Below are 16,909 nucleotides of genomic sequence, written 5' to 3' on the forward strand. Positions count from 1 at the left end.
GCCTGTGATTTTAATTATAACACATAGTGTCTCAGGGTGTTGCTGTAAAGAACAGAACGATAGTAACACTGAGGATGCTGAACCCTCCAGGGAACCCTCTGTTTACACAATCCTTAGGACCCTACCTTTAAATGGTTCCTCAAAGGAAAATATTTAGAAGCAAGACCTAGGAGACTTGGAGTTTGTACTTAGTAAAGTAAAATATAAAGGCATAATTAGAATACAGCTAAAATTCATAAGATCAGTATGGGCTTTGAGAAAATTTTCCCAGAAGCCAGTGCTGTTCTTTAAGTCTCTTCCTTATGCTAGCTCCTAAGTTCCTTCATGGATGACACCTCCAACACTGCTTCTGCTCCATGTCTGCACTGAGGTAAAAGAGGGGAAGCTGCTAATAGGTCTAGTCTGCATAACTCTATAGGATTGACTGGAGATTGGGGTGGAAGAAATAGGCCGTGTTATTAGCCCACCTACTCGTTCATATTTTTTATTAGGCTCCCAGGTCAAAAAATATATATCTATTCCATTCTTCTCCAAAATCCCAGTCAGAAAACTGGAATCCAAACTTTCCCCTTCAGGGATGAAGCTCATCCCATAAGAACCACAAAGACACAGAGGGCCCAGAGGTCATGCCTTCCAGTATTGCTCTCCCTTTGGTGTGAAAGGCAGCTCTGCCTGGCTCTCTCCTTGCTCAGCTCTCAGCCTTCAGCTTTTCATTGCTTCCTTAGGTTTCTAATCATCCTACCATCTCCCTTTATGGGTGGCATACTAAATACAGGGGGAGTTGCAAGGACCCTAAGAACATTGGTTTGGGGAGCTCATCAAAATGTGCCTGTTTCTCTTCAGCATTGCTCCATGTAGGAATTATGAATGAATCAACACTGCTGGTTCCAATCCCCTAGTGACACCATGGAGAAGAGAGTCCAATTACAACCAAGATGGTCCTCCTAGTGCAGAAGAGGTAACAAACCTAGTGCTGATACATCAAACTTTAACTTAATGTTTAAATATTCTTCTCATAAGCAACAGGCCTGGTGAGTTGCTGCATGGCTCAGCCTTGGTCAGTACTTACTCTGGTGTGGTGAAAGAATTGGCTGCTATCCAGATGTTATATAAAAGACTATTTGCTTCTGTGTGCATATATATTGAATGCTGATGTGGGGAGTTGTGTGTGTGCAGACCTTCAGTCCAATTAGAGAACTAATGATTACTGCTAAGGTATGTGTGCCACAACTGTAGCCTTTGTGTTATAGCATCATGCTTGTTACTGTTGTGGTTCATTGACATTATAGCTGAGTATGACCGTTGGTTGTTTCTGTGCTTTGGAAGCTTGAATGGCACCTTTGCTACCATGAAAGCTAGTCTTTGAGCAGAAGGCTTTAAGGTTAGATCTAATTCTAGGCCTCTGGGCCCTGTGTCCAAAGAAAATGGTGTATTTTGCAACAGGGATTTACCTTCTATCTCTAGGAGATTATGGGGAAGGAGCAAGGGCAATAACAATAGCTTACAATGATTTTTGGAAGTCTCTTGAACAATCCTGATCAACAACTCAAAAGAGGACTTCTCATGCCTGGCACTGGAATCTTTGTTAGATGATCTTTGTCTCTTTGGAGCATTGTTGGTCAAGATGGGATGTTTTTATTTAAAATGTACATGTAGATTTATACATTGACTTATATATATTATAGGTATTTTAGGTAGATAGTAATAGTATGGTTGCTTAAGAATTTTTCAGACCTCCTGTTGCTTTTCTTACCTTTTTTCTGTATTAATGCCCTGCTCCTCACTGAATAGAGCAACCTGTTTTTCAACTTTCCCTTCGGATCACTGGTGCTCTGCTATTATTTTGCTCTCTATGCTCCTACACCCACCCCCAAAGTGGTCCCTTTTAACTTTATGAGTTTCTGTAGTTACTGTAGGTTATGTACTCACATCTAAAGATATGGAGTTGGAACCTCAACTGAGAACATAACAACAGTTGTCTTTTCGAGTCTGAGTTACTTCATTCCATATAATCTTTACTAAAAGAACATTCATTTTATAATTTCTAACATTTTCTTTTTTAAATTTTTTTTAAATTTTTTATTTGTTTTCTAATTACATCTCAAATGTTATCCCCTTTCCTGATCCCCCCCAAAACTCTCTATCCCATCCCCCCTCCCCTGCTTCTGTGATGGTATTCACACACTCACCCACCCAGTCCCTCCTCCCACCCTCCAATTACCCCACACTGGGGCATCAAGCCTTCACAGGACCAAGAGTCAGCATACACTCCACAAGAGTGTCTGGGTATGGTGACTGAATATGGGATGGATCCCCAAGTGGGGCAGTCTTTGGATGGCCTTTCCTTCAGTCACTGCTCCACACTTTGTCTCTATATTTGTTCCCATGAGTATTTGTTCCCCTTTCTAAGAAGGACCAAAGCACCCACACTTTTTCTTGAGCTTCATGTGATCTGTGAATTGTATCTTGGGTATTGCAAGCTTTTGGGCTAATATCCACTTATATGTGAGTGAATACCATGTGTGTTCTTTTGAAATTGGGTTACCTCACTCAGGAGGATGTTTTCTAGTTTTATCCATTTGCCTAATAATTTCATAAATTCGTTGTTTTTAATAGCTGAGTAGTTCTCCATTGTGTACATACACCACATTTTCTGTATCCATTCTTTGGTTGAAGGACATCTGGATTTAGTTACTGCCAAGCAAAATAATTATTCGGCAGTGAAACTTTTAGTCATTTAAGATTGTTTTTCTTTGGAATTTAGAATGCAGTATTGAAGGGGCAATTTAATCTCCAAGAACAACTCTGAAGCAAACAGTTACTGCTGTAATAGTTTTATGTAACCCTGAAATATTACTTCATGTATTTACATCAAGACAGTGTCTTATAGCTGAATTAGATATTTATTTCGAATTCAAATGGACATATTTGAACTTCATCTTGTCATTTAGCCATTGTTATTAATATGCTGTTATTTCATTTCCCAAAAATAATTCTTATTTCTTATAGTTATTAGTGTACATTACTTACACTCATCAATGGAGATCAACTGTGCTAGTTTTACATATGAATGTATCATGCTTTTGTTAACAAAGAGAGTCTCTGTGGTATGCCTTTGAGTTGATTTCTGAGTTTGTAACTTGAACAAAGTGAGAAAGACATGAAATACTAACAGTGAAAATATAATTTTTTGAAAGGTAAGAGTAAAAGCGTAATACAACTCCACAAGATGGGATCAGACTTAAGGAAGCATGCTACTAAAGCCCTATTTCTTCTGTTCTAGGGACTTTTTTTTAAACTGGATATTTTAATTATTTACATTTCAGATGTTATCCCCTTTTCCCATCCCCCCAGAAACCCCTTATCCAGGCCCCCCTCCTGTTACTTCTATGAGGGTGTGCCCCCCACCCATCGACTCACTCTCCCCTCCCCGCCCTCGAATTCCCATACACTGGGGCATCCAGACTTCACAGGACCAAGGATCTCTCCCACCAATGCCCGACAAGACCATCCTCCACTACATATACAGCTGGAGCCATGGGTCCCTCCAAGCTTGTTTCCAGGCTGGTGGTTTAGACCCTGGGAGTTCTGATTGGTTGGTGTTCTCACTCTTCCAATGGGGCCGCAAGCCCCTTCAGCTCCTTCAGTCTTCTCTTTACCTCCTCCATTGGGGACCCCATGATCAGTTCAATGGTTAGCTGTGATCATCCGCCTCTGGCTGAGCCTCTCAGGAGACAGGTATATCTGGCTCCAGTCAGCATACACTTCCTAGCATCCACAACAGTGCCTGCGTTTAGTGACTGCACATGGAATAGATCCCCAGGTATGGCAGTCACCAGATGGCCTCTCCTCCAGTCTTTGCTCCGCACTTTGTCTCTGTACTTGCTCCGGTGAGTATTTTGTTACTCCTTCTAAGAAGGACTGAAATTTCTTACATTTTCAAGCTTCTTTGGGAGATATCTTACTAACACTCATGCTAGTGCTTAACTTTATTCTACTTCACCTTTGCCAATCTGATCAGACAGAAGAGCTAATTGTTGCTTCATTTTATATTTCTATGGTCCTACCTGAGGATAAATTGATTCTTTGCATGATCAGTTCTTTTGTCATTTGTTTTTCCTCTGTGACTTGCTTGTTAAAAGTTCTTTTCGCAGATGGGGAAATACATCAGCCAATAAAGAGCTTGCTTTATGATTTGGAAGCATAAAGACTTGAGTTCAATGCCCAGAACACATTAAAATTTATGCCAGGTGTGGTGACAGGGGCTTGCAGTCCCAGCACTGTGGAGGGAGAAAACAAAGTGTACCTGGTATATACTAGCTGGAACTGGCCAAGTAGATAAGGTTGACTGGCAAGTGAGCCCCAGGAATCTGCCTTGTTCTGCATCCTCAAAGCTGGGATTACAAGTGTGTGCCACCATGGCTGAACTATTTATGTGAACTCTGCAGATGCAACTCAGGCCCTTGTACTTATAAAGCAAGCACTCTACCAACTGGGCTCATTTTTTCATATTTTCTAATAAAGAGTTCTATTATTCTTGATTTTTCAAAGCTCTTTAATATGATAACTAGATTTTCAATATAGTCTTTTAATCAATCATTGCTATGTGATACAACATAGCAATCTTAATTTAATGATTATGCCTTTCAACACTCTAAGAAAATCATTTCACATTCAAAGATTACAAAAATATTTATTTTTTGATCAATTATAGAGTGTTTTCTTCTGCTTTGTTTTTATATCCATCTAAGTTTTGGAGAAGAGTAGAAATGAGACATTTTTGTTTCTAATCAGATATCTGTTTTTAATATGTTGTTTTCTTATTGATTTAATAATACCTTATCATTTGTTTCTATTATCATTATTCCCAAACTATTTTTCTCCAATAATTTATTTTTATTCACTTTACATCCCAGTCCCACCCTTCCAAATTCCCCCCCAGTGCCTCCTCCCTTTCTCCTTAGAGAAGGTGAAGGCCCCCCTCTTGGGCACCACCCCACCCTGGAACATCTAGTTCCAGCAGGACTAGGCACATCCTTTTCCACTGAGGCCCAACCAAGCAGTCCAGGAAGGGGGAGGGGATTGAATGGCAGGGGACAAAGAGTAAGGCAGCCAGTGCTCCACTTGTTATGGGTCCCACCTGAAGACCAAGCTTCACATTTGCAACAAATGTGTAGGGAGCCATGTGCATGCCCCTTTGTTGGTGGCCCAGCCTCTATGAGGCTCCATGCTCCCAGGTTAGTTGACTCTGTGGGTCTTCTTAAGGTATCCTTTACCCATCTGGCTTGCTTAATTCTATTCCCCATTCTTCCAATAGACTCCCCATTCTCTGCTTTTTGTTTGGCTGTGGATCCCTTCATCTGCCTCCATTCGATGCTGGATGTAGCCTCTCAGGAGATAGATATGCTAGGTTCCTATCTGCAAGCATAGCAGAGTATCATTAATAGTGTAAGGGGTGTCTCTCTCACATGGGATGGGTCTCAAGTTGGGGCAGTCATTGGTTAGCTGTTCCCTCAGTCTCTACTCCATCTTTATCTCTGTAAATCTTGTAGGCACGAACAATTTTGGGTTAAGGTTTTGTGGGTAAATTGATGTCTTCCTCCCTCCTCTGGAAATCTTGCCTAGCTATAGGACTCTATATTTCCCTATAGTAGAAATCCCAGCTAGGCTCACCCCCATAGACTCCCTGTACCCCACCCCCAGTCCCAGTCCTCCAGCTACCCAGAGATATCCACCACAGATTTCCATTCTCAATCTCAATCCTCCCCTTACACCTGGTCACCATCCCCATTCTCCTCCTTACCCCCTCTCCTACCCAGTTCCTTCCCTCTATCCATCAACTATCTTGTTTCCCCTTTTGAGGATGATTCTCCCTTGGGACTTCATTATTTTCTTTGGGTCTGTGGATTGTAGCATGTTTATCCTGCACTTTATTGGCTAATTTCTACTTACAAGTTAGTAGATACCATGCATGTCATTTTGGGTATAGTTTACCTCACTCAGAATGATATTTTCTAGTCTCATCCATTTGCCTTCAAATTTCATGATGTACTTGTTTTTAATAGCTGATTGGTATTCCATTGTATAAATGAACCACATTTTCTTTTGTTGAGGGACATCTGGGTTCTTTCCAATTTCTGGCTATTATGAATAAAATTTCTATGAACATAGTTGAGCAAGTGTCCCTGTGAATAGTGGGGCATCTTTTGGGTATATGCCCAGGAGTAGTAAAGCTGAGTCTTGAGGTAAAACTATCCTCAGTTTCCTGAGATACTGCCAAATTGATTTCCAGAGAAGTTGTACAAGTTTGCACTCCCATTAGTAATGAAATAGTGTTCCCCTTGCTCCACATTCTCACCAGCATGTGCTGTCATTTGAGTTTTTGCTCTGAGGCATTCTGATGGGTATAAGATGGAATCTCAGAGTCATTTGATCTGCATTTTCCTAATGACTAAGGATGCTGAACATTTCTTTAATTGCTTCTCAGCCATTCGAGATACCTCTGTTGAGAATTCTATTTAGCTCTATGCCCCATTTTTAATTGGGTTATTTGGTTTGTTGGTGTCTAACTTCTTGAGTTCTGTATATATTTTGGATATTGGCCCTCTGTTGGATGTAGGGTTGGAAAAATCTTTTCCCAGTCTATAGGCAGCTATTTTATCCTATTGACTGATTGTTTTAGCTAGCCTGATGTTTTTGTTTTTCCATCTGAAGTTGAGAATTGCTCTTTCAATGTCTGTAAAAAACTGTGTTGAAATTTTGATGGGAATTTTATTGATTCAATAGATTGCTTTTGGTAAGATGATCATTTTCACTATATTAATCCTACTAATCCATGAGCATTATTCCCAAACTATTCTTGAGTTTGATTGTGAATTCTCTATTAATTTCACTGAGATGCTATTACCTGAACTACTATGACATAAATAAATTTCTTTAATAATGCTTTAATATTTGACATACTAACTGTCTGCACACATTTCACACCACAATTTCTTCTTCATAGTCTATGTATACTCTTTGGAATACCATTATTTGGACTTAGTTTATATTGTCTTTCGTATGTGCTGAGTGTCACAGTTAAATTTTATCTAGCATCTCCCTCAAATGTTCTCATGCAATATTGTCATAATCATGTTATTATTTCACAGGCATCTTTCCACATATATCACAAGTGCAATTCATATTTTCTTAATTGTTTCATGAATCATAACAATTTAAGTTGGTTTTACATTTTTTCATATTGAATTTTAACCATCCTGTCAAATCTAGCCAGAGAGACTTTAATTTTTTTCTTAATGTCTGTGAATAGTTTTGTCTGCATTTATGTCTGTGTACCATGTGTATGCCTAATGCTTACAGACACCAACAGAGGGCATCATATTCTCTCAAACAAAAGATAAAGGCATTTATAAGCTGTCAAGGTGCTGAGAATTGAGTCTGGGTGTTCTACAAGAACAGAGAGTTCTCCTAACATCAGAACCATATTTCCAGCCATCCCAGGAGGATTTAAGCTATATTGCATTTTATCTATTTAAAAAAAAAACAGCAGTGGTCTTAATTTAAAATAACAGCAGTGGTTATAAGAAGTATTTGGAGGGTAGGAGATGAGGCTATTGTACACTGTGAGCAAACAATTAGAATAAAAATGATCACATATATTAATTAGAACACGTTAGATAGAAAAATATAAAATCCTAGAACTACCCGATTACAACTCAGTTTTAACATAAGCCCCTTCTATATGACTGAAGGTCATGAACCCAGTCATACTGTGTTCTTATTGTTTCTGACAAACAGGTAAATACACAAAAATCTCAATGGGAAGAGAAAACCAGACCTTTGTAGATGAGTTTTTGTTGCTGGGCCTTTCACAAGATGCACAGACTCAGATCCTCCTGTTTGTTCTTTTCTTCATAATTTACATCCTGACTCTACTGGGAAACCTGCTCATCATTATCCTCATCCTCATGGATTCTCGACTCCACACCCCCATGTACTTTTTTCTTAGAAACCTCTCTTTTGCTGATCTTTGTCTCTCAAGTAGCATTGTTCCTCAAGTGCTGTCACACTTCCTGGTAAAAAGGAAAACTATTTCCTTTTGGGGCTGTGTGACACAGGTAATTGTCTCCCTTCAGATTGGATGTACAGAGTGTGCACTGCTGGCAGTGATGTCCTATGACCGGTATGTGGCTGTATGCAAGCCACTGCACTACTCCACCATCATGACCCAACCATTATGTCTGCAATTGGCCCTAGGATCCTGGGCCAGTGGGCTCCTAGTATCTTTGGTAGATATTGCTGTTGTTTTTTATCTTCCATATCAAGGGCAGAACATAGTCAGTCATTACTTTTGTGAACTTCCTGCCCTCCTGAAGGTGGCTTCAGCAGATACATACAGCACAGAAATGGCCATCTTTGCAATGGGTGTGGTTATCCTCCTAGCACCTGTCTCCCTCATCCTCACCTCCTACTGGAACATCATCTCCACTGTGATCCAGATGCAGTCTGGAGAGGGAAGGCTCAAGGTCTTCTCCACCTGTGGTTCACACCTCATCGTTGTTGTCCTCTTCTATGGGTCTGCAATATTTAACTATATGCAGCCAAACACCAAAACCAGGAAGAAACAGGATAAGATAATGTCTGTGTTCTATACAGTAGTGACTCCGATGCTAAACCCCATAATTTATAGTCTGAGGAACAAGGATGTCAAAAGTGCCTTCAGGAGACTGGCTGCAAGAGTGGCCTTCTATCAGAAGCAGTGACCTGTGGATCGGGGTTCAACCACCATGGTAACATCTCTGAACATAAAGCAGGATTTTCTGAGGCAGTTATTAAATAAGTCATTTCAGGACGAATCATGAAACAGAAGAACACATTGTGGGAATGGTGATCACTCTAAGCCAAAGCACAAGTGAAAATGACAAAGGTATAAAACTGGAATGTCTTCTGATTATGAAAGGTTAAACGTCCTATTTCAATGAGTACATAGTTAATTAATCTGCCTTGGACCCAATTTCGGCATAAGCAAGTCAAACGTGCTGGCACATGCCTCAAATCCCAGTGTGCTGGGTAGTTTTATGTCAACGTCAACTTGGCGTGGCTCTTATCTTCTGAGGAAAGGGAAACTCAATTGAGAAATTGCCTCTGTAAGGACTGGCTGTAGGCAAACCTGTAGAGAACTATCTTAATCAGTAATATGGGATGGCACATATCATTGTGTGGACACCTCCTGGGTTGGTGGTCCTAGAATCTATAAAGCAGCAGGCTGAGCAAGCCATGAAGAGCAATTCAGTAAGCAACACCTCTCCATGGTTTCCTCATCAGCTCCTGCCCATTTCGAGTTCCATAAAAGTGTAACATGGGTTCTTCTGTGCTCATTTATAGGCATGAGTGAAGCATTATTTGGGGGAGTCTGGGTGGACCCCAAACAATCACATTAGTAAAATGGTCTGACCTAGCATGGATTACTTCCTCGTAGCTGAATAGATGGGAGTCTGGCATCTTTATTGATTGATCAAAAACAATTGGGGACAAGGACCTTCAGTGTTTGAATGCACAGATTCCCAATTAATTCAAAGCATTAGAATCCATCCCGAACATTCGGTTTGTGTGTATGTATGTTTTCAGTGCTGATCATGTGGTATTGGATAACTAGTTTGTGTGTTCTTCCCTGGAAAAGGCTCTTTCCCAAGCTTTACTTCCCCAGACATTTCCTAGCCATTCCCAGAAAAAAAATCAAAACTTCCAGATTATTTTACTTTTCTCAAATACTCTGATTTGCGTATTTTCTGTTTTTCGGGAGACTAATTTCTCAACTGCCCCACTTGTAACCAATTTGATTACATCAACATTCCTTTTCAAAGATATTACTCTTTACATTTAACAAACTGTTCAAGTTTCAACAGGCCACAAAAGCCATCCAATTTCTGCCAGCTGGTTGCTGTCACCTGCACTGCCCTGAGTCTTCTCAGGCAGAAGCACTGGCTTAGCTGGACTCTCTGTCAAGTCTCACCATCATCTCAGAGGCCATTTATTCAATGTAGTTTTGTTTTGTTTGTTGAGACAAAATTTTCATGTAAACATTGAGTTTCTTTTTCTTAAATATTAGTTTTTATTTTATATTTGGAGGGGTATTTTGTCTGCATGTCTCAAACACTGAGCCATCTCTCCAGCTCTAAACCTTGAACTTCTGGTGTCTGCCTCCACCCTTCCAGGGACAGGAATTAGGAACAGGACCAATACACTGTATTTATGCAGTACTAAAGGACTGAACAAGGGGCTTTGGCTTGCTAGCTGAGCACTCTACTAATTGAGAGCTATATCCCCAGCCCAGAGGGCTTTATTAAATACTGTAGTTTAATACTGTTGATTTTTGCTATTCTAACATTCATTATGTGTATCATGGCTTGAACTGTAGTGCCAGGGAAATGTTAGTGCCCCCCCCCAAAAAAAAACAGACAGGAGACAATCTGATGCAACTCACAACAGGGTCTTTATTCTATTTGAGCTATCTTGCCCCTTCAATGCACTGCTGTGACACAGGACAGTTTTGGTGGTGGGGGAGACCCAAATATCTATCAGGGCAATGCTTTATTGTAAGCAGCAAGTGATGGTGTGTAAGCATCTATTTGGAAAGCTACCGTGGCCTTTAACATAATTGCCTGGTGCCAGGAGTCATATCATAACTTCTGCTCCCTCTGCATCAGTGGTTATTAGGCAGGGGGTGGGCTTGTAACCTGGGGGTGCAGGTTTGTTGGGGGAATAACCTGGAGATGCTCATCTTCTTGAGGATGGAACCTGGAGTCGCTGATCTTGTTGGGGATTAGCCTAGAGACTGGAGCTAGGCTCTGGTTTTGTTAGGGGGCAAACTGGAAACTACTGCTAGGTTACCAGTCTGTTAGTTTACCTGAGTGTTCAAACTTAGGTCAGGTTCTTTAAATTGGAGTCTGAACTTAAAAGGTTTGGCCTCTCAGGAACTTCTAACCTTAGAACTGTTCTTCCTTATAGAACTTAAATGCCAATATTTAAACTTCAAGCATAGCATCCTGAACTTGTAACCTGCTGTCTCTATAATGCTCTGAGTAGAGTAGTTCATTGGTTTGTGCTTTTAACTTCTGAGTCCTTCCAATTGTCCACACACACATGCATGCTTCTCACTCCCTGGATTTAATGTTTCATCATCTCAGTTTTGCTTAAATGATGTAAAACTTAGCTATTGCCTAATAAAGCTTAGGTCTTGATGTACGATGCTTTATTGTCTTTAATTTTCAGACATTTTACTACTGTTCCTTTGATCATTTTTATTTGGGGGAGGAGCAAAATGTTATATTTTGAAGTAATATTATTTTCCCGCTTGCTGTTAGTTTATGACTTTGCATTAAGGTAGCAAATGATCTCTACTACTTTGCCTTGCTTTCTATATGTTGAAGGTTTTCTTTTAGGTGCCCCATAAGAGCTTTTGTAAACATTTTCACATGTGTTTGAGTAGTAACTACAACCTGTCTGATTTTAGATAGCTGTGAGGTGGAGCATGTTACCTATGTCCTCTGAGTGATTATGTTCTCTGTTAAGGTTTTTGGAAGTTACTTAGTTTTCCATCTCTGCTGTACCATTGCTGATTTTGTTTCTTCCTTGGAGAGCTATACATGTGTTTCAGATGCGTAGTTTGACATGTATAATGGCAGCTATATTTCATTAGGTGATACTTGCTCCATCACTTAGTTCCCACTGTCTAAATTAATGGATTTATGATTTTAATTCATTCTGTATCCTTGGCTCACTTGTGTCCATTTTGTCATCTGTTCTGTCCTGTAGTTTTTTGATGGTCCTTTTATTTTTAACATTGGGAGTGCATTTTTATTTTCTGTCTCTTTTGTATGCACTTGTGCTTAAATTCTGACCTAATTTACAATAGAAAATAAGTATCTTTGTTATTTATATCTTTTAATATAATTACTATATATAAATACTATATATATATATAGTATTTATATATATAAATATAGTATTTATATATATAAATACTAAATATAAATACTATAATTTTTGTTTTTGTTTTGTTTTGTTTTTTAATATATGAACAGAATGATTTATTTTTCCTTCTTTTTTTTTAATGTTAGTTTAAAAAATACTTGGAACCACAGTTCTTTTTTTTTTTTTTGGTATCAATTATACCTCTTTAGGGCTTTTGCACCTGTAGAATTTTAAACTGATGAGTCAGATCTTGTTCACTGAAGCTTCTTTTCCCAGTCTATTATGGCTTGTTTTTGTAAGATGGCTTATTTTAAATATAAATGTATTCAGTGGATTAGTCCGACAGCTGTATTCCTTTTTCTTTGCTAGTTCCCCAATAATCACATAGAGAGACTAAGATGTATTAAAATTGCCTTGAGGCAAATACTGAGTCATTATTACTCCATTCAAACTTCCATGCTAGCCAGGCTTCCTCCCAGACAATATCCCCGCATTACTTACGTGTGTGTGTGTGTGTGTGTGTGTGTGTGTGTGTGTGTGTGTTCTGTTGTCCCAGCTTTCCAGCTCTTTTCTCCTGATCTTCCTGGACCTCTCCTCAGGATTTTACACACACACACTCTCACCCTGCCACTCTCCTCCCCCTGACTGGCAGAAGTTTGTGTCCTATTCTCTCTTACTCAGCCATTGGGTGATCAGCATTTATTGACGAGGCAGAGAATGGATGGGAAGAATTATTTTTACAAGCTTAAGACAGGAGACATAAGCATTACAATTGTGTCCAATTTGAAACAAGATATGAGGGCAGAGAAATGAGCATTTGAATAACATGAGGATAACATTTACACAGTGCACAAAAACATTATGCCTACATGTTTTGTTTCATCTAGGCCTATCTATAAAGGTGCTTCCAATTTATCTTCTATGCCAGTTGGAGCAATGAGCCTGTGAAGAGGGCCTTTCACCTGCTGGGTGCTGAGCTGTCACCCTTTTTGTGTATCCTCACAGACTGATGGTATCGGCGATGTGTATTTAAAACAGGTAGACATGATGTTTGGTGAACGTTGTTGGTGACTTGAGACTATATAATTGCATAAACCAAAAGTAAGTCACAAAGGGTGATGAGTATCAACAGGTGTGGCCGATTTTAGATTCCTTAATTGTGGGCTTTTGTTGAAGGCTGAAGGAACTACAGGAAAGCTTCATTCAGGGAGGACTTATTCTGGGAGAACTAGAAGTGCATTGTGTTTAGTAGGACCTAGAAATGGTCTAGGAAGGATACCATTGCCCAGACTTTTCCTAGTCACAGCATTGAGAACTCTCAAGCAGACAGTACCAGCCTCTGTGGCTTCCTACTTTAGGAGGGTAGGGACTAAATGGATACAATTACAAGACGATTGAGAAGATGGAGGAGTTCCCACACATCCAGCACCTAGTTTTCCCATTAGTAACATTTTATGTTAATATTGTACATTAATACTCACGGAATAATAAGATTATTCTTTACTTAGATTCTCACCCGTGTTTATATAATACCACTGGTACTTGAATAAGAATTGCAGAAATGTATTCAGGCACACTGTTTGAAGCCTGAACCTGAACATCCTGCTTGAAGATTTGTTTTGTTTTGTTTTGTCTTTAAGCAAAAATCAATTTGTCCCCTGAGTTAGAATGTATCAATTTAATGAACTTATAAACATTAATTTTTATTTTTAATTTTAAAAAGTGACTTCCTTTGCCACTTGTTTTATCTGTGTTTGTCTTTTACAGGAGGGTATCTGAGGTAAAGAAAAACATTTTCCCTATTCTAAACAAGATAAAAGAGATCTGGTATTGCTTTATTAGGTAATTTAAAGATTATTTATACTATCTTATTTTTAACATTATGTTAGTAGATATGTTGCCTGTGGGTTGTATTTGTGTTTTACTTTTTGTAGTCTCTGAGGAAGCTGCATATTGACCACATGTCGGAAGCTTCTAAAATTCTTTGTCCTGATTCAAAAATCATCCTATGTGTAATTAAATAAAAAGATACCCATGCTGCTGAATTACTGACATGCTACAGTAGGGCAGACTTGAACCATATTGGAACACGTAGTCTCTAAGTAGATGGCTGTCACAAAATCTCAAAACGTGGCTGTATATGAATGAAGTGAAGTCGTGAGGGCTGATAGGTCTTGGAGGTATATGACTGCCACTGACAGACATGACTCTGAGGCACCTCATTGGAAGTTCAGATACTTCCAGTATTTAGATGAGCAAATTCTCAGATCTTTGCCTTGAGTGGCAGAGACCAGAGGTTCATATGAAGGAACAGATCCTACAGATGATGGTGCTGGAACAGCTCTTAGAGAACCTTCCAGAGAAAGTCAAGACTTGGGTGGACTCACAGCACCTGGAGAACAGAAATGAAATGATGACCCTCATGGAGGGTCTAGTTGAAATACTCGTCCCCCAGGTGATAACAGAAAATCAGGAGTAGATCCGGCCAATAGGAAGAATGGCTACCTTCTTCTGACACTAGAGGGCAGCAAGGGGTACGGCCTTGATTTTAAAGGGGGGAAACGAACCAGGAGCAAGGAAATAAATATTCAAAGGCTAGGAGGATGTGGTTTCAGATAAATTTATTCAATGTTATTCTCATGGCAGTGTAATTCTAATCAATAATACAACAGTGGGGTAGATTGGCTGGTTGTGGTTACTAGAAATGATTACATAAAGCTCTGTCATTCTGAGTTGTTGGAGTCGCCTGACAGTTTTGAAATTACATACCATAATACTGTAAAGATCTGAGGTAGAAAGAAATATGAGCCAAGTAATCAAAGTTTATATTGAAATTAGTTTATGTGGTCATTCACAATAGACTAGATTCAGTGGGGCAGCAATTTGCATGTTTCACATACAGATGGTCAGTAAATTTGTGTTAAAAATAAATTTGTTAACAGCCTAATGGATTACAACAGCAAGGATGGAATAACTAGAGAACATAAAAAATACTTTACATGAGAAATTATTATGCAGAAATGAGATTAAGAATATACCAATATTTCAAAGCTTCCAAAATGATAACACTTACAGGATGCTAAGAAGTGATGACAAAGTTCTATTTTCAGAGAAAGTGAAGTAATATTCCATAAAGAACTTGAGACAGAACATGGATATTTCTTTGAACCAAAGGGGAGCTTTGGAGAACACTATTGCAAAGGTTAACATAGGAAGAAGAATTGAGGGTAGAAAATGTGGCCAAGGAAAACAGTAAGGAGAATATCAGATTCAAGATGGTGGTGCTTTTCAAAGATAATGAATGCATTTCCAAAAATACCAACATTCTATTTACTAGCACAGAGAACATGACACTGAACAGCCCCATGAATTGTTGTTAGAGCCATGACAAAAATTAGACCATAATCCAAATTAGATCAAAACCACATTTAGACAATGTGTTGCTGAGAAATACAGACTCTAAGGAAGTTTTAAGACTCTGAGGAAGTTTCAGTTTGCTTTGAGTCCACTTGTACAATAGAGGGCTACTACCTACATATGATTCTCAAATACTAAGATCATTAAAAGTTTAAAAAATCAGGGATGGAGTCGGTGTATATTTGACAGCTCTCTTTTCAAGGAAGAGCATTTTAAAATTCCACAACCATGGCCACTGTGAGCTATACCAGGATCCCAAAGTGTTACTTGAGTCAAGAAACATCCCAAAATGATTCATATGCAGATATCTCAGATGAATAATGCTGGCTTACTATCAGAGTTCATATCATATTCCAAAGCAAAAAAACAAAACACACAGAAGAGATATCTATGTGTGTTAATAGATGAAAAAAATATTCTGTTTTTTGTCTTTTACATCACAATTTGTTACAAAATTCTACATAAAACAATTGGTGTAATAATTCATACAAACATAAGTCCACACATCAAGGATTCCAACGAGACATTCCGGGTATAAAATACTGGGATGTAGCTCTTCATCAAAGTACTTACTGCTGTGTTAATTGTGATGGATACGTTTTATTAAGCTGATTTTCCTACGTATGGTTCAAAGATTAAAGTATCATTTTCAATAGGCAGGAGAAACTGGGGGAAGAGCAACAAGGAGAACATGATGAGGAAAAGAATCACCAGCCAATGACTGAGAAAGGCAAGAATATGAGCTAAATATCTAGTAGATGAGATCAGACATATTGGATATCACATAAAAACATTAAAATCAATTCCAGGGAGGTTAGAAGGTTTGGGTGTTCTTTGTTTTTGTTTGTATTTATCATTTATTCATCTTAAATGGGTGAGGTAGACATGATAGCTCAACCCCCTATTTCCACCAGTTGGGGAGGATGAAGGCAGGAAGATCAGGAGTTCAAGGTCATCTTCAGTCACATGAGACCCTTCATCCAAAAATAATGGCAATGAACAGAGTAGTGTGGGGTTTTTTGTTGTATTTTTGGTTTTGGTTGTTTTCACTACTTAAAAGTACTGTAACTTTGCAGGAGAAAGAAAAAATAATATCACCAGAACTTAAAATCAAATTAATTGCCAGCAAAGACAATGTCTCCTGGCTTTGGACCCCCAGACATATCTTCAGGGACAGTAGTTTTCAGGACCGATACAGGATTCCTTGCCAGCTGGGAGCATACCCAGAAATGGCTGGGATATTCTGTGCCCTGGAGCCTTGGGAAACTTCTTGTTTACCTTGAATGTTGGGTGAGAATCTTACCCACCTTTGGTTTTACTTGTCTTTAGGCAAAGCCTTCCCAGCCTTTTACCTTGGGAGCAAAGTGCTTTTTGTAAGCAGTACACTCACTTTTACCCAGATCTGTAGGAAAGGGCCCAGGGCCCAGGTCACAAAGCTTACTCTGTACACAAAGCTCATTCCTAGTTGGAATGCATCAGCCTTTGGCATTCTGGGTTCTGCCACCACACCCCTAAC

The 16,909-nt window shown here is 39.1% G+C and overlaps 1 protein-coding gene across 1 annotated transcript; it reads left to right on the plus strand.

Annotated features, from left to right (window-relative positions):
• The first annotated feature begins 7,778 nt into the window (after nucleotides 1–7,778).
• Nucleotides 7,779–8,824, plus strand: LOC114621751 (olfactory receptor 2D3). The gene has a single exon (XM_028768111.1). The coding sequence runs from the start codon at nucleotides 7,821–7,823 to the stop codon at nucleotides 8,763–8,765; it is 945 nt and encodes a 314-aa protein (XP_028623944.1). The 5' UTR covers nucleotides 7,779–7,820; the 3' UTR covers nucleotides 8,766–8,824.
• Nucleotides 8,825–16,909: the final 8,085 nt, after the last annotated feature.

The sequence above is a fragment of the Grammomys surdaster genome, unplaced genomic scaffold, assembly GCF_004785775.1.
Source record: "Grammomys surdaster isolate TR1022 unplaced genomic scaffold, NIH_TR_1.0 184, whole genome shotgun sequence".
Lineage (NCBI taxonomy): Eukaryota > Metazoa > Chordata > Mammalia > Rodentia > Muridae > Grammomys > Grammomys surdaster.